This window comes from Protopterus annectens, chromosome 2.part0 (assembly GCF_019279795.1).
Source record: "Protopterus annectens isolate FY-2018-M chromosome 2.part0, PAN1.0, whole genome shotgun sequence".
Classification (NCBI taxonomy): Eukaryota; Metazoa; Chordata; order Ceratodontiformes; family Protopteridae; genus Protopterus; species Protopterus annectens.
Genome location: NC_056728.1, coordinates 1221156570 through 1221180124, shown reverse-complemented (window position 1 = coordinate 1221180124; position 23555 = coordinate 1221156570). Strand labels below are relative to the sequence as shown.

At 39.1% G+C, this 23555-nt stretch overlaps 1 protein-coding gene across 2 annotated transcripts in view; it reads left to right on the top strand.

The window, feature by feature from the left end:
- The window catches only part of GABRG1 (gamma-aminobutyric acid type A receptor subunit gamma1), a 734122-nt gene that overhangs the window by 436899 nt on the left and 273668 nt on the right, over positions 1–23555 (top strand). For both annotated transcript variants that reach the window (XM_044061399.1, XM_044061398.1), the window contains exon 5: positions 20547–20629. In XM_044061399.1, the coding sequence (XP_043917334.1) occupies positions 20547–20629 (83 nt within the window). The remainder of the gene's footprint in view (positions 1–20546; positions 20630–23555) is intronic.

Sequence of the window (23555 nt, the reverse complement as noted above, 5' to 3'; positions counted from 1 at the left end):
TAGGGCTATGTGCTGTTACCTTGATGATCCACCCCTTTAATTTGGGAGCATGGTTAATCAACAGCACTACCATCATCCCACTATTGCTATAACTCTTTAAAGTTAGAGAGTTTTTTGCAAAATTATCATGTCATAGGTTAGACATGGCACTTCTGGGGCAGTGCATTCCCAAAATCAGTTTGGATCTCCATCTGGGCAATGGGGTACCATTTCTTGTCCCTATAGATGCACACAATTTCTACAGTCTCTGTTGCCAGAGTCTTTTGCTTCCAAATAGTTTGCCCATTTATAATGGTGTCCACGCTACTGGAATTTAACATTATCTGCAGTTCTATGCCATCCAGTAGTACAGCATGCTTAATTTATTTCACAGTTGCACAGTAAGAGAATGCAGTTTTATTTATTTATGCAGAGGTCTTATCACATTCCATAGCCTCTCCTTTGTACAGATGCCTCTCAGTAGGTTTGAAATTTATATCAGAATTCACACCACTGTTACAGAATTTAGCAATGAGGCCACTTTCCCACATTTAAAAGAAGGCATATGAGCAACTGATACCTTTGATTTAACATGGGATTTTTCTGTCACTCTAGGCAACTCAGCTTTATATAAACTTTCATGACATAGGATCCATTTTTCCTGTATATGTGCCTGAACTACTGTAATGTTTTCTTTGGCCTTCTCTGCAACTGGAGCTAATTAGAGTTCTGCTCTGATGTCCTCGTTTCTTCATCTCCCCCATCCTACCATCCATGCTGGGCACATCATCTTCATCAGCTCTAGCCTCCTCAACTGCTCTGCCTTTACTGCCCATGTTTCTGTTTGTACAGTAGTACTGGTTGCACCATTGTTCTATACACCTTACTTTTCAGCTTATTTGGCATTCTTTTGTCATACACTATTTCTGACCTTCTGTGCCACTTGGTTACAGCCCTCTGAGTCTAACTTTGAAGTTTTTTTTCAGACTTTCCTTCTCGTCATCCTCATCTCCCAGATACTTGAAGCTGTTAACCTCTTCCACTGTTTTACCATCTATCTTAGCTTTCTACTTTCTCTCATTTCCCACATTTGCTGTCATTACAGCTGTCGTATCTGTACTCATTTTCACCCTGTGTACCTTCAGTTTTGTATTCCATTCCTCTGTCATTTACTGAAGTTCTTTGCATAAAGCAGTTTTGTTGATCTGTCCTCTCTGACCTGTTTGCTCATTCCAGTATGAACAGCAGTGGGTACAGGGCTGAACCCTGATGCACACTCACTCCCACTGGGAAGCACACTTTGAGAGCCTGAATACTATTAGCACTTGTGTCATTGGGTCCTTGCACTAGTTCAACCAATGCTTCTGGGACTTCTAACCATCAAATGACTGCCCAAATCAGCTTTCTTAGGACATTTGTCATATGCTTTCTTCAAGTCTAGGAATACCCAGTTGGACTCTTTCCTCATCTCTAGTTTCTTCTCAGATATCTGTCTCACTGCAAATGTGGGGCTCATTGTACTATATCCTGATCTGAATCTAATCTCCCAGCTTTCTACTGCTCTGCATATTTGTTTATCAGTCATCCTGTCCAGATATTTCAAGCAGCGTGACAGGAGTTTGATACCTCTGTACTGCCCACAGTTGTGAATGTCCCCTTTGTTTTTGAGCACTGTTACTAGAATGCTTATTTTCCGGTCATCTGGGATACACCTTTCTCTAGTTTATTATGAGAACCCCCAGGAGCCATTTTTCCCTTAAGTCACTGAACATCTTGATCTTGTGTGCAGTGACCTGATTTAAGCTTGCCGCATTCCCGGGCTTCATTTTTCTTAGTGCTGTTTTTACTTTTTCTAAGGTACGCTACTCTTTTTCTTTCACTGTACGCTGAGCCTCAGACAGTATAACTTCTGTGGGGGCAGCATTAGTCAACGTGACATAATCACCTAGATCCACTTTTTACGCCATCAAGTGGCTAGCCCTGACATGGTGCATAGTCTGTCATCTGTGTTCTCCTATTTAGGGGATACTACACACCACAGTTGATGTCCAAAGCTGTTAGCTTATACAAAACTTCCCCTGATAAGCACAATCTGCTGTCCACAACTCCATTCAAAGGTCTGAGGTAGAAACATCCAGCATGCTTTCGAGAGTTGGGAGGAACCCCACAAAGACCGAGGGAGAATATGCAAACTCCACACAGGCATTGGCTCAAACCTTGTTCCTTGTCCATGGGAGGCAAGGATATTAACCATTTTGTTTAATGTGTCTGCTTTTTGGCAACTGCATCTGTTCTTGAAAGTATTATGGTCATACACAGAAACAAATCTTAAATCCCTATGATACTGTGTATTCTATTGTCTGAACCTATATTGTAAAATCGCTAGTTTCTAGACTCATATTGGGCTTTTTAGTTTATGTTCTGTTTATAATCCCTGTTTTTTTAAAATGCATGCTTAAACTCTGTACTTATAAAAATTTTTCTCATTGCATATGCATCTTAACCTTAAGAAATGAAATTTAGGGATGTTCTTAATGGTACACAGAGAGTGGGATGGCTGACAGATGTGAATTTCTGGTAAAAAGTTTAAATTTAAAGTTGCCTGAATAGAGCAACCACAACAGTTAGTTAAAATTACATCCAAAAGACTTCACAGTACAAAGAAGAGGTTTAAATGTTGTCAGCTGTATTAGCATTTAAGTAATCCCAAAACAACCTCAAATTACTCAGGTTGCCCTTCCAAAACAGCCAGCAGTCATTTCACACATGCAAAATCTAACATTAATAAAACTAAGTAGTAGACTTCTAGATACTGGAGATAAGTAGCAATAATTTCACATAAAATAAGTTTCTGAAATTATTTTTACATTTCAGGTTGGTAATGTTTTTTCTTTAATTGAACTATCCTCAAAATTTAGAAGAAATTAAAAGGTAAGAAGAAGCACAGACATTCCTTAACTGTGGTCTATACAAACTCCCTGAAAAACTAGTCAGCACATTAGGGGAAGTAATATCTTAGATGTTTGTCCGTACTAATATAGGAGCATCTTGCGCCATCCCTTGTATACCTTCATTATTTGTTATGTCTGACAAGAAAGTCATCTCCTTCTACATAAAATTGAATCCAGGGACCACGTCTGCCTGTGGTACCTTTAAAATTTCTCCAAGAAATGCCACCTTCTCCTAAGTGATACATTGGCAAGCTTCAAATCCCTACCAAATGCAGTTAACTCTACTGAATATGTGACAACATACACCACTATAATATACCAGCACTTAAGCAGCCGCATGGATGTGGCTGTACCCAGTAGAATCAAGCAAATGACATACTACAAAAAACAAAGCTCCCAGTGGAATTTTAATGTTAACAAAATATCCTTAGATTCACTGTTGCAGTATTCGTAACGTATTCTTAATGTATGGGATTCCCTGCCATGGAAGCCTGATGTTGGCCAGTATACCAAAACCTACTGTTGCTTTAAGGTACTCCGAATGTCACAGATATGCTTCTCACATAGCACAGTGCATAAAGGTGATGTCCTGACGTACCATCTCAGAACTTCTTTGCCACCTGTCTGAATGCATCTCCAGATCATCAGTCTGAATGCCTACATTTTTTTTTGTCAGTTTGAACGCAGTTTTTTTTCGTCAGTTGAATGTTTACCTCTTCTTGCTGGTATTGAGCCATTACCGATAAGTGCCTCAGTGAGTTTTTTTTTCTTAGCTTTTTTGTTGCTCCGGGGGTTAATGCCATTCAGGAAGGGTAAATGCCAGTGCAGGAGACAGATTCCTCATAAAGACCGCCAAGATAAGTGTCCTTTTTGCCCAGGAGCTTCTCACAACCGTATGACCTGTTCGATTTGTCAGGCTTTCTTACTGAAAACCCTTTATAGTAGGCTTTTTTTTTCCTTTCTCTACATCTCGAGAACCAGCACCATAAGCTTCTCACTAAAGATATAATGGAAGGAACTTCCAACCCCAAGTGTCAGCTATTAGGAAAGAAGAAGGTTAAAACGTTTAGACCGGAATCTTCCACTCTCCAGCCTTCACTGGGCATTTCTCCCGAGGCTGGCTTTAATCCTCTGCCATGACCAGATTGGAGGTCGGCGAAGATATTGCTGGCAGCACGTTGGATGAGGCTTTGCAGGATTCCATTTTGGACATTCAGGGAAACCACGGTTGATTATTTCTGAGTGGCCTTGGGGTGTTCTGCAGTTTTTAGTTAGGGAAGAAGTTCGTGCTACAGTTATTGAATGCTGCTCTGGGTCAGAGCCTCCCAAGTTTTCAAGGGTGGATTTTCCTTTAAAGAAGAAACAAAAAAATGAAACCTTTCTCTTGCCCCTAGGGATCCGCAGAGTGAGTGGCAGGCCTTTACTCAGGGTTTGTTTAATGCTTTAATGGTATTAAAACCTCTTCTGGGATTCTGTTCCTGCACCACCTTGGGCCTCTACTCCCCTTAAAAAGCCTAGAGAACAGGATTCCTCTGAGGAGGAGTCAGATTCTGATAAGAAATCCCTTGCTTACTTTTCCCAAATTCCTTCTCCTTTGGACTGTGGCTCAGAGGAAGAGGAATTTAGTAGTCCTGGTACTCCCTTTGAGGAAATTTTATTTCGGGACACAATCTAGGGTGGTGATTTTTTTTAAAAAATGGGATTGTGGTCAGGTATCTGACATCCATAAGAGGTACTATGAGTTGTTGCAGATAGAATTTCTGAAACCTTCTGCTATTCATCCTGTTTTGGCTGCTTTTTTTTTGGATGCTTTTCCAGTGCTTCTAAAGCTGCTGAATCTCTTCCCCCTGATCCTAAGAAGCCTGATAAGTTTTACAGGGTGCCTGAGCATTGTAACTTTTTGTACAAATGTCTGCTGCTGACCCCTCAGTGGTGTCTGTAGGAAGCCTTCTCAGTTGCTTCCTTCACCCAAGTTATTGCCTTCAGATAAAGTCAGCAGAACCATGGAAAGGCTAAGAATATTTACACCTCTAAAAATAGAAAAATCCATGGTATCCCTCAAAGTCTCAGAAAACCCAGTATGCAACCTATACTGAGTCAAAAACAGACCAAGAAGAAACTTCACAGTGTGGAGGGTATGAAGTTCCTCACTGAATTATGTTATGCACCTAGTTCACTAATAAAAATTGAACTCTAAAATACATACTACAAAATAGTAAAATAGAAAATAATAGGTAGACTACAGTTAAGTTAAAAATGGAATATCCTTTAGTGAAACACACTAACAAGTGATCCTAGATGAGTATAATGAAAAGCATCAAAAACATTCCTTATTTATATATAATCAGGTTATTTTGAGCAAGGGAATGGTATTGATGACATCTTTATTGTGTGGAAAAGAGACGGTGCTAAATCAGAAGATTTTATCAACCATCTGAATGAAACCATCAGCTTCCTGCATTTCACCTCTTCCTACAGTCTCACAGTGGCAGTCTTCTTAGATATGCAGATTACTGAAGACACGGACCAAGGTAAAATGGACACAGATCTTTTCAGAAAACCTACCAGAGTAAACATCCTGCTACATAATAAAAGTCTCCATCCCACCAAGGCAAAATATAATGTTAAGTCCCAGGGCTACAGGTTGACTAGGATCACCACGAAAATGGAACCCTTCCTTAAGAACCTAAATCATCTTGAAAATGATTTTTTGGTGAGGGGATACAAAAGCAATATGTTAAGAAGCATTCTGTAACCTGTAATTGAACTAAAAAGTACAAATTCACCAGCACTTAACAGTCGTTATAGGAGGATGTTAAAGAAATCTATGGACAACAAATCTAAATACAGTTGTATCTTGACATTTACTGTTGACTATCACAACATCATTAATATTATCAGAACTGGGCCATAATTACTGAAAGCTCATATTTAATGGACATCCTTGGAGAAGCTTCTTCATTTGTGTATAGGAAAACCAGAACTATCAGAAGTTGGGTTGAAGGTAACCCCAGACCATTGGATACATGCAACAATAAGTGTGGAGCCAACTGTGCCTTTTGTCAGCACATACAGGAGGGAGGCATTTTTCTGCCCTTATTTAAAGAAACTGATTAAAACCAAAGCAGGAGGTGACTATAACTCAATACAAGTGGTTTACAGGGCAAGCTGCAATGATTGTGAAGCATTTTATATGGGGAAAATGCTCAACAGACTTAAAAGAAGGATTTCTGGCCATCTTTCTGAAATTAGAGCTAAGTGCAAGAAGAATACATGGGCTTGGCACCTGTAGCTTCACAAAAGACACACTGACTTTACATTTCAAATTACTGATTGTATGGACCTTTTTGAATTGGGAAGGAGACATCCCTAATCTTTTAGAATAACGTGAACTGCTGTGGCAGCTGAAACTGAACTCTTTTAGAATACTGGGGCTTAATTATTATTGAATAACCAAAAACACAGATCCAGCGACTCGCACAGCAGTCTTTAGATGAAAAAATGACCTTATATAACAAAGGCAAGATAACAAATCCGAATTTATTCCCAAAACTGTGAGTGCTTTCGCATTTACAAAAACAATGCTTCATCAGACCAAGAACCTATGGCAAAACTCACTTAAGTATAAAAATAATCACTCCCCTTCAGTTAAACATATTCAAATTAACAAATAGTAAGCAATAACATAAAATAAAAGCACAATGCCTTAACTTCATTCTCGTCTCACCTGTGCCTATATTTCAGAGAAATTATTCAATAAACCAGCCTTTATTCGCAAGCAATCTCTCCCTCCTTCTAAGGGCAAAAAGAGTGGCAACTGGACTCCTCCTACTAAGGCTACTCAGAATTCATGGACTCAGAAATCTTTCTTTCCTGATAAACCAGGTGCTATATAACTATCCATCTCCTCCCAACCAAATTCCTCTTTCTCTTTGCCTCTCTTTCTCTTCCTGTTTGCCTTCAGATTACTCCGGATTCTTGGGTTCTGTCTATCATTTGTCAGGTGTATTTCATGGTGTGGATATCCCATCCTCCTTTTATAGGCATTCCTCAGCCTTCTTGGGAACAACTTCCTTTTTTCCCAGAGGTTTTTCAAGACCTTTTGACTCATGGCACTATTCAGGAGGTACCTGTGTCCCAAAGGGGGAGGGAGGTTTATTCCAGAATGTTTCTAGTGCCTAGAAAAGAGGGTACTTGGAGACCAATTGTAGACCTGTCTCATCTGAATACTTTTCTGAAGGTGCCCTCATTTCAAATGTTGTCCCTTCAGACTGTTTTTCCTCTATTGCTACCTAAGGCCTATATGGTGTCTCTGGATCACAAGGATGCTTATCTCCATATTCCAATCCATCCCCTTTTCAGGAAGTGGTTGTGTTCCTCTGTTGCTTCCTGGCATTTTCAGTTCTCTGTGTTGCCCTTTGGCCTTTCTACTACTCCAAGGGTATTCAACAAATGCCTCAATCATGTGATTGCTTTTTGCAGGCTTCAGGAGATCCGTATGTTTCCTTACTTGGATAACCTACTGATTCATACATCCTCTCCAGGGATTCTTTTGCAAAATCTTCATTATTTTCCATCTCCTTCTTCAGAGACTGGTGTTCACAGTAAAGTTCAAAAAGTCTTCTCTGACTCCTTCTCAGGATCATGTTTTTCTGGGTTGCAGGATTCAGATGATTCCTTTGCTGGCATCCCTGCATCCTCCAAAGGCCTTGACTCTAATTTCCTTCTTTCAAACTCTTCTTCCTCTGGACTACATTACAGCCAGAGGATTTTTGAGAGCTCTGGTTTTAATTTCATCCACCAATCCTATGCTTCTTCTGGCCAAACTCTACATGAGAAAGTTTCAGTGGTTTCTGAAGTCAGTTTGGCTCTAGCATGCACATACTGTAGACTTTGTAGTTCCTCTCCTTCCTTGTTTCAAGAAGGAGTTTCACTGGTGGATCCAGCAGTTGTCTCTAAATCCAGACCTCTTCATCCCCCCCTTCCCTCTCAGGAATTGTTCACAGAAACTTCAGAAGTGGGATGGGGAGTAGCCTTTGGCCCCCTAAAGGTATAGGGAGTATGGTCACCTCTTCAGCAGAAGGAGCACATCAGTGTCAAAGAGTTGAGAGCTCGTATGTTGCATCTTCAGACTTTACTTTCTCTTTTCTCTCCAGGGCCTCTCAAGCTATTCACAGATAGTACCACAGTGATGTGGTATATAAACAAACAGGGAGGAACAGGATCTTACCTTCTTTGCCAGTTGGTTCTCCTGGTATGGGATATCGCTGTCAAATAAGAAGTAACTCTTCAGGCAGCTTACATCCCTTGAGGTCAAAACATTGTGGCAGACACTCTGAACTGGTCCTTAACTCAATCCCATGAATAGATGCTTCAAAGGCATGTGTTTCTGGACATTGTCCACTAGTGGGGTACTCCTCAAGTAGATCTATTTGCCTTCCCTCTGAACAGACAATTTCCTCTATTTTGTGCCAGAGTCCCAGGTCCTCTGGTGTGGGATGTGGACGCTTTCTTTTTCTTGGAAGGGGAAGTTTCTTTATGCATTTCCTCCCCTTCTTCTCATTCAAAATGTTCTGTTCAGAATTTAACAGGACACTCCCAAAATCTTTTGGTGACTCCCTTTTGGCCGACACAGCATTGGTTCCCTCTTCTTCTGCATTTAGCCAAGGGTAATCATCACAAGTTACCTCACAGAGTGGATCTACTCACACAAGACAAGGGATCTCACATCCAACCCCATATGTCCACTCTTCAACTGACATTGTAGGCGATAGGATTTTGATTCTACATAGACACCTTGAGGATGTGTTTAGGGTCCTGGAGGAGACCAGGAAACCTACTACTAGGAACTCCTACTTATCCAAATGGAAGAGTTTTTTTTCTATTTGGCATCCTTCTCATAACCAGGTCCACTTACTGTGGATGTTCCTTTGGTTCTTTCTTATTTGTGTGAGTTTCTCAATGCTGGTTTGGCATATTCTTCTGTTAAGGCCCACTTGTTAGCTATCTCTGCTTGTCTGCCTTTATCTCCTCATTTAGCTTCTAGATTTGAGGAAAAACAATTTCTTAAAGGTGTTCTTTACATTAGATCTCCAAGGAAGCATGTTCCTTCTTCCTGGGGTCTTAATTTTGTTTTGAAGAAGTTGACTCAAGCTTCCGTTGAGCCTGTTGCTTCAGCTTCCTTTCAACATTGTTCTTGGAAGACAGTCTTTTGTTAACTCTTCCTTCTGTCAGATGAGTGTCTGAGTTGCAGTCCCCTATGGCTTGTCCTTCTTTTTTGATATTTCATAAGGACAGGCTCTCCTTGCATACTAATCCTTCTTTTATGCCCAAGGTGGTAAATGAGTTGTCACTTAATCAGTCTATTCATTTGCCTGTTTTATTTCCCTTTCCCCAATCTGACAGTGAGAGGATGCTGCATACTTTGGATGTGCATAGATAACTCAGATTTTATTTAGATAAGACTAAGTCTATTAGAAAATCTGATCAGTTGCTTGTTTCTTTTCATCTAGGATTAGCTGTATCCAAGCAATCTATTTCTTCTTAGATCTCAAAGGCCATTTATTTGTATTATTATTTTCATGGTAAGAGCCTTCCTTCTATAAAGGCTCATTCTACTAGAGATGTGGCTTCTTCTAATGCTTTTCTCAAGGGCTTAGATACTAATTCTGTTCTTGAGGCAGCTATCTGGACTTCCATGCATACTTCTACCAAGTGCTGCAAGTTGGATGGTATCTACAGAGCTAGAGCTGGTTTTGCTAGGGCCATTCTTCCTGGCTTCTTAGAAGGCTCTACTGCTCCTTCCTCCTCCCAAGTTTCTTCTTGAGCTTTGACACTCTCCCAAACATGAAGAATTCTGGAACACTGAAATAGAAGGTCATAGTACAGTTGTGTAAAGTCTTATCATAACAGTAGATGTCCTTGCCTTCACTGTTGCAGTATTCACTCCCTCCCTCCCTCCTTCCCCCAATCCTTTTCCTTCCTGGATGTACTGGTTACTGCCTGGATTTCCTTAGACTGGTGTTCCTACTGGGGCAATTAGTTCTGAGGATGATACGACTGGTGTTCCTACTGGGGCAATTAGTTCTGAGATTGGTACATCCGGACATCACCTTTATGCCCTTTGCTATGTGAGGAGCATATGTGTGACGTTCAGTGTACCTTAAAGCAACAGTAGGCTTTGGTATATACTGGCCAACACAAAGCTTAAACAGCAGGGAATCCCATATGTTAAGAATACTGCAATAGTGAAGGCAAGGACATCTATTGATATGGTAAGATTTTACACAACTGTACTTTTTGCAATAAAAGGAAGAGAGTATTGGCAAAAAGTAAGAAGAACAATATGAAGAATGATAGTACCCTTGTCATTAAATTAAAAAAAGCATCTCAGCTGCTTTAATAAATCTATCAAAGCCAAGCTTGAGGCAAAAATAACCATCCAAGCGAAGGACGCCCACAAAGCCGTTTTAGTTATCTTCATAATGTCAGGATCACAGTGTGCTGAGCTGATTATAAACTATGCTGTGTACATCAAAACTGAAGATATAGCTCACCTTCTGGCTAATAAATCCCCCCTCCAAAGTCTGTCTCATATCAAATATCTGAAACCGTCTCACCAGCAGCAATCACACAAGACCAAGTCCTGAAAGCATGAACAAAACAAAAACTACTGTGTCACTGGTTCCTGGCAATATTCCATGATGTATCTTGAATAGCACAAAATGCAATTTAGCCACCCTCTAACAACACTGTTTAGCCTTATTTTCCATACATTTTTTGTATATAGTGAATGGAGAACAGCAAAAGTGAGTCCCCTGCATAACGAAGAATTTTCAGGATCTCTGGCAATCACAGATTCATAAGTCTGACCAGTCTCTTGTGCAAAGACATGGAAAGAATTATCATGGAATAAATCAGTAATGACATAGCGAATCTCCAAACAGGTCAGGCTTATTCAACCTGATGGACTTTCTGGAAAAGGTCTTTAAAGCAATGGATGAAGATTACATTTTGTCTACCTCAACTTGACCAAGGCTTTTGACAAAATCCCCAATCAAACCAGCTTAATAAATCAGGAATAAACCCGTTCATCAACCACCGGATTGCCATCAGAGATAGGACACCGGAGATCAAAATAGGGGAATCTACCTCCACAGAAAGACCAGTCACCAGTGGAAGCTCCCAAGGTTCCATGCTGTGACCTCGTTTGCTTGGCATCTACTTCTCAGAAGTAAAAGTGAATACCAAAGGACTTTGGACAAATAAGTTTGCAGATGACTGCAAACTAGGAGCCGTAGTCAAATCCCCAAAAGACTCAACCATCCTACAGGAATCTTCTCCCAAACAAATAACACATGTCAGACTCATGGACTACGGCTAAATGCCAAAAGATTAATTATTTTATTTGCAAAGTCATTTTTCCTGTGAACTACCACATCAACAACAAACTCCTAAGAGTTGACCCAGTAGTTTGGGATTTGGGATCTTATGTGGACAATGACCTAACTTTTGACCAGCATGTGTCCACTATAGTGAGGAAATCATTTGATATTGCACAGGTCATAAGCAATGGGGCTTCCATCTAGATACAGGGAAGTTATTTTTCCTCGACCCTTTTGCACGTATCTGTCCAGGATAGATCACCTGCAGTGATACCTTACAAAAGGATCAATGGATGGAAAATAGGAAGTTTACCCCAGGACTTCTCCCTATACTACTAATGGACAGAGAAAGCTCCTAAATGCTTTATCCATACACATGGGTCCCCTCTAAATATCTTTGTTTTGATCTATTAATTATCATTAGAGTAATATATATAAATATGGGTGGCGACACTGGTGCAGCGGTTAGCGTTGTCGCCTCACAGCAAGAGGTTCTCCAGTTCGATCCTCGGCTGGGGTGCCTTCTGTGTGGAGTCTGCATGTCCTCCCTGTGGTCGCGTGGGTTTACTTCAGGTCCTCCAGTTTCCTCCCACATCTCAGACATGCTGTAGGTGGATTGGACACTCTAAATTGGCCCTAAGCATGAGTGCGTGCATGTGTGTGTCTTCCATTGAAGGTTGGGCGCCGGGCTGGCAACTCGACACCATAAAACTCCACTGCCAATCATGAGCGGACAGATGATTCGCTGTGGCAACCCCTAACTGGGAAAAGCTGAAAGAAGAAGAAGAGTAATATATAAATATAGACCTTGAAATGGGTTAGGTAAATCTAGACTCCAATGAGACAGGTTAATTTTAAGCACCACTCTAGATAATTGGCTAGGTTTAAAATGGATTCTACAAGCAATTTTGCCTTATACTAACCTATGAGGTGTGTTACCAGTGTCTAATATGGTAAATGTCAGTGTGTCTGAAAAATGCATGAGATCAGATGGGATCCTCACAGAAATGTTCAAAGGTTGGAGATTTAATGGATGTAGTTCTATATATAAGCAAGTGAACTTCCTAAAAAGGTATTCCACAGAGCCATGTATGTTTTGTTTTCCAAATGGAAAAATAAAGTCAGAAGGGCAGTATAAGCCACTTTGATTAACTTAAGCAGGCAATGAGAAAGAGAGGCTCTGAATGTTGGATTTTGTATAATTAATACAAGCAAGTAAGAAGCACAAGTCATTTGCACATTGTAAATTTATTTATCTAAATTCAGGGCAAATATACTCAGTGTACTATAGGCTGAATCTCAGAAGAAACTAACCATATTAAGCTCAAGAACTGAGCTTGCTTGGACAGAGGGTAGACATTCATGTAAGATGGTGCAGCTGCCCACAATCCTTCACCAATATAACAGTCATTGTTTTTTCATGCATAAGAACAGAAGTTAGTATGTAGCTAGAATTTTCTTTAAAATAAAATAAATGGATGGTGATATATGGTATAAGGTTAAATTATGTGGATGATCTGCAGTTATAAAAAGCCAGATGTATTTGCAGAGTAGTGATTCTCTGATCAAGTTCCATACTTCCATAATGGAGTACCACAAAAAAAAAGATGTGTATGGATTTCCAAATCAGACCGCTATAATCCGCGGTGGTGCAGTGGTAGCGTTGTTGCCTTACAGCAAGAGGTTCTCCTGTTCGATTCTCAGCTAGTGTGCGGGGAGTGCTTTCTGTGTCCTCCCCGCGGGTTGAGTGGCGTTCCAAAAGACATGCATGAATGGGCATGCCTTCATTGAAGGTTGGGCATCGAGCTGGCAACTCGACACCATGAAAATCTACTGCCAATCATTAGCGGACCGGAGTTCTGCTGTGGCGACCCCTAACCAGGAAAAGCCAAAAGACAACAACAACCATAGCTATAGGACAAATATTTCAGTCTCTGCTTAGATGCATCCTGCTTCATGACCTGCATGGATTATACCCATCTGCATCCGTAACTGCAGCAGCAGCATTTAGTAGTATATTCAGAATTTCAGGGATAAAGACCAAAATGTTCTTACACCTTTATCACTGGTTTAGTTTTTGGACTGTGCCTACTTTAAAAATTAGATGTAGCCTAATATCATAGAAGGGCTTGTAAGTTAGAAGTCGACCATTTTTTTTTTTTTACCCAGCAGTGATGTACTCACTTTGGAAAGTCAAGTGCTACAAGACCATAATGTCTAAAGTAAATAATCTTGTTAGCAATATCACTAAGCTGAGTGTATAATTAAACCTTAGGTTTGTCATTTCTTGAGTCCAACTTTAAAATGTTTTTTATTTTGTCTTAGAGATGATATGAAATCCACTGATAATGTCTAATATCTGATGAGGGAATGGGGTTGGAATCTACAACAAGAAATGCAGTTGGATGAAAGAAAGAACTTGTAGTACCAATTGTTAAGGTTTGGTGAAGTTAACTAGGTCAAATTTTTTTGTAGGAATCAACGGATCCTCAAGCTAGATGGTAAGATTGTTAACATTTCTCAGAAGCTTCTCTTAAATTCCTTAATGTAAAATACTTTAGTGGTCTGAATGACAGAAGCTTTATATATGTTGCATATAACAGGATACGGTGATCATTTCACATCTTATTGCTACTTAGTAGTTCAAAGCAGTGGATTTGGTATTTGGAGCACTTATTGTATCATACCCTGCACTGATACTCTGTATGAAGTCTTTTCTTGTAAAAACATTTGATGTGCATAACTGAAATCCATGGCTACTAACTCACTTCAGAAAAGAGTAGGTGCGTAACTCAACTGGAAATCTTGTGCTGTCATTTATTAAGAAGGATTGAGAAAAGTGATAGTCACTTCATTTACCTTGGAGGCAGTGTCATTTTACATATTTAATAAGCTGTAGTCATGAGATGAGATAAAAAGGAAGCAGTCACTTACCTCCTATTCATGTGGAATATCTTGATTTTTGGAACTCATAAAAGATTTTCTAACAGCCCTTTCCTAACTAGCGAAGCGGTTAAGGTATTCGCCTCCAATGTACAAGGTACAAGGTTCAATCCTGACTTCCGGCTAATGCATTATCTCTGGCCTTTGCATTATTTACTTGTGCTTCTGTTGGGGTCTTTCCCCCAAATCATGCTGAATGTTTCCATCTGAAACTCACCCATAAATGGAAGACAATTAAAAGGGGAGAATGAACAAGAAAGTCCTCAGCGCTCAAGTACCAACCTATATGGGAAATTGCAAATTCACCCCTGGGATCTCTCCTGTGTCCCTGCTAGACAGAGGCACAGTAAACTAATCTTAAAAGGGTACCTTCTGTGACCTACTTTACAGAGGCACAGTAGGCTAATGTAATAGGGATGCGGAAGCCAAATACACTCTGGCTAGGCTTATAAATGCCCTAGGGCAGATAGCCTAGTATCTACCTATGAACATATGAACTGTTAGTAGGCTTCCATCCCTGCTGTTTATTTACCAGGAATATATACTATTTGATAGCAGCTTTCCTTCTCTCACCATGCAGCCCACTTAGCTGCTATATCTCTAAAGCAGCTCAAATTTTCCTAAACATTTTCCTAACCTTTTCAACTAAGAAGTTAATAAGTATCGGCACTGTCTACCCATAACTGCTGTAAACTCCTACTATAACAGAAAAGTAGTTCAAATGAAATAACAATCCTGTAATCCTTAACTTCTCCACTTTTCTTAATGACTGCATATGGTATCTATAGTTCTCCATAAGTTACATTACATATAGTTTTCTTAAACAAGATTGGCTCTGGATTATTGTCATAATTGATTTGGCAACTCAACCCTATGTGTACAAATGCGAAAAAGGGATAGTGGGTAGATGAATGGATGGATAAATGGATCTCTCCACAAAAGCAATGTCTCTCAGCTTTTCCTGGTTAGGGGTCACCATAGCAGATCACCAGTCTGTAGATTGATTGGCAGTGGTGTTTTTAGAGTATCGAGTTGCCAGCCCAGCGCCCATCCTCACAGAAGACACACACACATACACACATGAACCTACTTGCATGTCTTTAAAACTCACTCGACCGCAGGGAGGACATGCAGACTTCAAATAGAAGGTGCTTCAGCTGAGACTCGAACAGAAGAACCTCTTGCTGTGAGGCGACAATGCTAACCACTGCACCACTGCAGCCATTTCCACTACCATGGCCGTTAAATGGATCTTTCCACAGATATACAGAAAAACACTTTTTTTCCTTAGCGTCCTATGTTGCAGCCTTCCACTTTACACAAATAACACCCAATGAAACTAAAGAACTGCTTCTTTAAGTAAATCACTTTAGGTGCTAAATATTCCATCCTCCATCTTAATGATTACTGCTAATAAAACTGCAAAAATTACAACATAAATCTCTCATCTCAGCTTCTATTCCATCAGCACTCAGTCATGCATTTATAATCTCACTGATCAAAGTCTCTTCCACTAAACTACTTGAAGAATTACACACCCATTTCTAATCTGTGCCGTATCATAAAAATACCACAACGGGATAGCGTACCCTCAAACTGAACCACAACAACGAACCAGAAGTTAGGTAACGCTATAATAAACACACACTTCCTTCTTACTGATGACACCAATATTCTCGTAGCTTACATAATAAAATCACAGTACCCCATAAAATGCAATTTATTCAAGATTTATCACTTTCATCCACCAAATTTGGACTTCATCGGAAGATTTGAAAAACAGATGTACATGTAACTACCAAAGCACATTAACAGCTATGACTTGCTGTCTGATGCACAGAATATATTTCTTAATTGCTTCATCACTTTCACAGCTCTGTTAATGGCCACAGATATTATTTATTCCAAACGTAATAATGGCCACATCATGTCACTTTGTGGATATGATTAGGGCCTTTGAAACAGCCCATCATAGCACTCTCAATTAATAAGCTAGACTGAACTTTGGGAAAAATCATTAACCAGTCCCAGTGTTACCAGCAAGATAGATCCTTCCAAGTTTATTGCAATAACTCCCTATCCTCTATAGGACTTTTTATCACAGGAGTCCCCAACCATTACAAAAAAGAGTAAAATTCCATGATTGGAGGAACTTCCTGGTCAGCCTCAGTAAGAAGCTGAGATCCCTCATAAAATCCTCCACAGCTAGTTACGAAAACAAAATCACCACTGATTCTAAAGACAACCACAAAGCATGCTATAGCTATGTCAAGAATCTCAATAGCAACACTCAGATCTGCTCTGAGTTACAGCACAATGACACTAAATATACAGACCCAACTGATATTGCCAACATCCTGGCAGATAGGTTCAGTGCTAATTTTACCCCTCCCCCCAAAGGTGGCAATCTCTATACTGGAAGAATTTCCTTGTAATCATGGCTGCACAGGTAAAAACCACACTCTCCAAAGCCAAGAACACAGCATCCATGGGGACCTGACAACATCTCAGGCTGCATTCTACACGAACTACAGAATGAACTGGCACCCCACCTAAGTACCATGTTCAATCATACCCTCACCTAAGGCTTTGTGCCCACTGAATGGAGCACAGCGACGGTTATCCCACTCCACAAAGGGGGAGCCACCACGGACCGCGGGAACTACTGCCCCATTAGCCTGATGAGCCTGGTCTGCAAGGCCATGGAACATATCATCATGGAACTTATAAACAAAGACATTGGTAATCTGCAAACTCTGGACCCCACCCAGTTTGGGTTTGTAAAAGGCAGATCATGTGTCCTAAACCTGATAGACTTCTTTGAAGCAGTCACCAAAGCCGTAGAGAAAGGTAAGGTGGTTCACACAGCCTATCTAGATCTCGCCAAGGCTTTCAGCACCATCCCCTACTCTGGACTTATAGATAAACTCACTAAACTAGGTATAAATCCCTATGTCACAAGACGGGTTACCAACTGGCTAACTGACAGAACCCACACTGTGAAAGTAGCAGACTCCAAATCAGACTTCAGACCAGTGACAAGTGGAGTACCACAGGGTTCAGTCCTGGGTCCTCTCCTGTTTATCTACTTCTTTGAAGTACAGGCTAACACAGAAGGACTTTGGCTAATGAAGTTTGCAGATGACTGCAAACTAGGAGCCGTAATTGAAACTCCTAACGATGTGGACATTCTAAAAAAGGGCCTTACTGAGACAGATGCCTGGTGTCAAAGCCTTGGCCTCAAGCTCAATGCCAAAAAGTGCATTGTTATCCCCTTTGGTGAAAACTCTGTACCCATGTACTATCACATAGGCGGTAGTCTACTTAACACAGCAAGTGTGATAAGAAACCTTGGGACACAGGTGGACAGTAGTCTCTCCTTTGATAATCACATCGCCACAGTAGTCAGAAAATCCTTCTACGTGGCACACCTCATCACAACAGGTTTCTCATCCAGGAAAAAAGAGGTCATTGTTCCCCTTTACTCGTCACTCATTAGACCCATTATAGAGTACAACACCCCTTTTGGTATGTACCTCACAAGACATCTACAACAACTGGAAAGGCCACAGAAATACCTCACAAAGAGGATTACCAGCCTCAAACAGATGCCCTACGCAGACCGTCTCAAAAAACTCCATCTTTACACTGTTGCATATCACCTACTCAGAGGCGATCTCTGCCTAACATACAAAGCTATGTCAAACCCAGAGCTGTTGGACATGCTCCACTTAAAGAAATCCCAATCCCTCTGAGCTACACACACTAGGGACCTAAACCTTGTCACCACAATAAACAGAACATGCTGGAGGGATAGATTCCTGTCCCAGAGACTTCCCATCCTCTGGAACAAGATTCCAATCTACATTAGACAGAGCTCCTCACTAACATTCTTCAAGATAAACCTTGACGAGTGGATGGGAAACAGGAAGTTTACTCCAGGGATCACTTCAGTGGCTCTGCTGGACAGTGGCACAGGGAACTAATCTAAGGGGGCGGCAAAAGCCAACACATTCCGGCTAGGCTTATAAATGCCTTTGGGCACATAGCCTAGTACCTACCTATGAACCTACATGGCTAGACATCTTACAGCCTTCATGATCAGTTGCCTAATATTGTTCCTATGTTCTTATTATGGACCATTTTCAGCCATGACTTGGTCAACAAAAGAATGGGTAAATGGAAATATGGACACTGTAGCCCATCAACCAAATGTTTGGGGAGGATGGTGGAAGTAAACCAAAGTACCCACAGAAAGCCCATGCAAACACAAGGAGAATATGTAAACCTCTCATACAGAGTGACCAGATGCCAGGCTAAGATCTTAACATTGAGGCATCATGATCTTCAGAACTGATCTTTACCTAATCATGTCATTGTTTTCTATAATGTCTGTTCTGTCTCTGGTAAATAAACATATAAAAGTTAATAGTTTTTGATTGACCTGAGCATTGTGAATCTTTTAGCATTTTCTGATACAGTTTTCCTTTTCTTCTAAAGAAAAATAACGTAATGTTCTGGATTCAGAAAAAGAATGCGTTAAGGTGGATCCATAGCATAAAAGGGTACAACCATGACTGCAACCCACAAAAGCCCTTTGAAGCTGTCAGGATGGCACCGTACTAGGATGCCTTGATCTCCTGTCTATATATTCCCAGTTGACTGCTTATACTAAGGACTTGCCCATTCTATGAAGAAGATGAACCCTGTTTGAAAGATGCAATTTGGACATGTCAGAGAGAGTGACGCAAATGATTAGTGGGTTTTCAGGACACATCCAATAGCAGATTGATGTGATGGGAATCAAAATTACTAAAGGAAAAAAAAAAGGAAATGAACCTCCTTTTTGCTGTGTGAGCAATGTATAACTATCATTATTATGTTTTGTAAATAATTTTCGTGTTATTGTTTACCGTTGTAATCCGGAATAATTTGGGATTGACCAGCAATACTCTTTTTTTGTTTTTGTATTTTATAGATTTTTAGGAGGTGGAGGGATAACGCTACAGGCACGTTTCAGAAGTATGCTTTGTTATACTGTATAGCTTGTAAACTACATTGCTGTTAGATAACGACTAGTTGAGTGATCTGTCATTCTGTTAGTAAAGGTTCTTTTAGGGAACATTTCTGCTGAGATCAGCATCCTTCTTTCTTTTTTATTTGCATTAAGTACTATGAGAATCTAAAGGTTGCCCCCTTGTGGAGTTCCTGTACACTTGTAATTCTGCCTGGCAGACCCATTTCTGGTTTGCTTTGGGAGATGAATATGTTTATGTACATTTTTTACCTGCATTATGTATTTTTTTCTTTTGACTTATGTATACATAGAGCAGTACTTTTAATAAAGACCCATGCCAGTATAGTTCAGCAGGTAATGTGTTTTTACTATAGGTGCATTAGCATTCACTCCCATGTAAAGGCCTAGAAGGGTTCCCTTGAATGATTGCAACATGCCACTTAATCAAACGAATAAGTAAGCAACATGGGCATCCCATACTGTCCTTCTCAGTTGCAGGATAGAGTCAGCTATACCAAATATAAAACTTTTGATAAATGCTTCAGTAAGTACATATTGATGGATAAAAAGGAATAAATGTATAAATAAATAAATAAATACTGAGGAAAGTAAAGGAGAAAAGCAGAATGTTAATTTTTGGGAGAACTGTGTTTGTTAGCCATAAGATTCTTATTGATTTCATTAAGTTGAGTTTTCTTATTTCATTGGATATTTCTAAATCTACAGTAGTAGCTGATTATCTCATCAAAGAAGCTCCAGGTTTCCAGAGCTGATCACAGTAACACTATTGTTAACTGTCGTAATAGTATTGGTTCAGTGACTGTTTAATGGTATTATTATTATTCTGTGGTCATGCATGATCATTTTAACATAGTACGTGAATGATGATAAAGGCTGTAGTGACTTGAGATCTGTGTGACATTCACTTGTGCCTTCTTTTAGTTTGTTATCTGTCATGATAATGATTTATCTTTATATCAGTGATATTACTTAAGTGTATGAAATTAATCATCTGAAATTAAATACTGTGGTATACTGTCTCAAATATAACCTGTATTATCTGTTTCATAAATCTTAGAAATGCAACTTATCAGTATATAGTAAAATGTCATGTGACTATGGTAACTCCCTATATAATTTCTGTCCTGCAAATATAGGGATTAGACCTAATTTAGGGTCACAAAACAAAAACAACATTTGTTTTATAGCACATTACAGACATTATTTGGCTTTGTACTAACGGTCCATTTGTTCAATTTGTTTTGCATTTAGGCTGACAATAAATGCTGAATGCTACCTTCAGCTTCATAACTTTCCTATGGATGAACACTCATGTCCACTGGTGTTTTCAAGCTGTAGGTATTTATTGTTCAATTTTTTACTTCTCATTTTGGGAAAGTAATAGCAGGTGTATGAAATTATTTAGTTGTTTACTGCTAATTTCAGAATACAGATTGTATGAATAATGTTGATTATTTAAATACAGTACATGCTGAAACAAATCTGCTTTGTACATTCTTTACGCATATGGCCACCCACCTCTCAGTCTAGTACAAGGTCAGTTATTTTGGTAGCTATCCAGGATAGCAGTAATAATCATTTGTGATATCAGCCACTGAGAAGAACAAATAATGTTCCAGAACAACACATTTGATACTGTCTTGATTATTTAATTTTAATATCTACATTATATCAGATTTTACTAGGATTAATGAGGTATTGAGTGAATTCTATGTACCATATTCTTCTTCCCTAATGACTTTTGATGCTGTAGATGCAATAGTCTGCATATAGGAAGCTAAGATATATATATATATATATATATATATATATATATATATATATATATATATATATCTGAGTCGGGAAAACAGTAGTAGGCATGTGCTTACTATATGCTAATTCAGTATTTTCACTAAGAAATATGGCTTACTGAAAAAAGTTAAAGTAAGTAATAAAAGTGTTCTGAGCCATGGTCGGTAAAAAATTATAACATCAGCTTTATTTCTATTAATCCACAGCTACTAGTGCTGTAGCTAAACAGAGAACTTCAGGGTTAATATTAGTGAGGAAAGTAACCACAAAACAAGCAGCACCAGAATTACCTGTTCAAAAGACTTAAACCTTGCCTGTGATATTAGTACAGCCTGCTGGAGAAACAGGTATGTATCCCAGAGACTACCCCTTCTCTGGAACAGGTTCCCCATCCATGTGAAGCAGATTTTCTCCCTAACCCAATTCGTGTAACTTGGACATTGGAAGGGAAACAGGAAATTCATCCCTGGTTTGACACCTGTGTCTTTAATGGACACAGGCAGCCTGTAAACAGTTCATCTCCCAGAAATGTTTCATCTCCCAGGCCCCTGCTTGCACTTATCAAGGGTACCAGACTTTGTCAGAGGTATGGGATGCGTGGTTAGGCTTAGAAAGGCCCTTGTGGTCATTAGCCTAGTAAACACTTATGAACCTATGAACAAATACAAAAATGAACAAATTGTGCCCAACCAGTCTGTTGTGAAATTCGTGTAATCAGGAAAACATGTGAAAATGTCAGAAACATAGTGAAGATTCTGTATCTAAGAATATAACACACAATAACAGAAAAACATCAGAAATGCTAGAAAAAATTCCAAGAAACACCAGTAAAAGAAATAATTGAGATATTACTTAAATAAACAGTCTCCAATAATGCATACCTCATAGCAGGCACTGTAGTACTTAAAAAGAATGCACAGAGGGTTAGTAGATAAGTCATAGCAGACATTGCATTGCTTAAAATGAATACATAGAGGGGTAGTAGATAGGTAAGTATTTAGCAATAAGCATTTCAAGTAAAGTTCATTGGTAAGTTCTTTGACCGGAAGGTATCATATTTACAAATAAACAGGACTTTTTTATCTAAATGCCATGCAATATTATTATACACTTGGCTTCATTTAACCTTATATAAAACAAAACAACTTCAAGTTAGTTTTCATCCTCATTATATACTAGAGTGAAATCTTGATAATGAGGTTAAAATCTGAATTGTTTATTGAGTTCCATAGATGTTTTATCACATGTATTCTTTCTTTGCTCTTTATGTAACATAGTACTTGGGTCAGGGAGAAAGGAGCACAAGAACTATCTTGGTAGCATGATAACTGTAACTACTGTTAACCACACGTCTGTGCACATTTATGTAATATACAAAGGTGTAATTCCTGTATTTATGAACGTAACACTATGAACCCCATATCATCTTCAACGGAAGATTCTACAGCAAATATTAGTCCATGCGTGGACCAGATATTCCCCAATCGGCAGAAAATTTAAAAATCCACTTTAGATTGTGACTTCTAGATTACCACCAGCATCCAATCACTTGCTGAGTTGTACAGGTGTTTCTTAGTGACACTTCAAACTGTTTTAATGAAAGATTGATAAAGGTACACATTCTGTTTTACCCCACACCCATGAGGTATCTATAATGTCCTATATTTAGTTTTTGCTTCCTCTTAGAAAAGAGAATGATTACACAATGATCCTATACATAGTACCCACCAGAATTTGTTAGACCTTGTGAATAAAGTAAATGCTAAATGGTTCTTAAAGGATAGCAAATCACCTAAGGATATTCATTTTCTTATTGTCTTCTTAAACAGCACTCAACCAATTAAACTTTATCCACAAAATACTACAAAAACCCAATAACTGCCCAACCTTATCCTGTCTAGTGGACATATATATATATATATATATATATATATATATATATATATATATATATATATATCTATATATATATCTATATATATATATATATATATATATATATATATTCCAAATGCAAAACCCTCTACAGCTAGCTAAATTCAGTAGCTGATATGATGACTCACACTGTTTTGTCTACAAAGCTAAGTTATAGAATTCCTGACTCCATGACATCAAAAGTGAAACAAATTTACAGAATTTTAATCTAAAATTAAAAACTTAACCTATAACTGGTCCTTGGATCTGATTCTGTGGACTACAGTCCTGTGTACTCCATCTGTCATCTCATATTTTTTTACTATTCTACCTCCTTACTTCCTGTTGCCATACTAATATCTACTGATGCTCTCTTTCTGAAAGAATGATGCCTTTACAATAATACTTTGTATTGCACTGCATATTGGTATGATGCTAACTGTGGAACTCTTCTCCCCTTGCCGCCACTGAAAAGGGTCTTTTTTCTCATTTGGACTATCCCAGTTAACAAATGTAAATAAATAAATAAATAAATAAATAAATTCTGAAAAT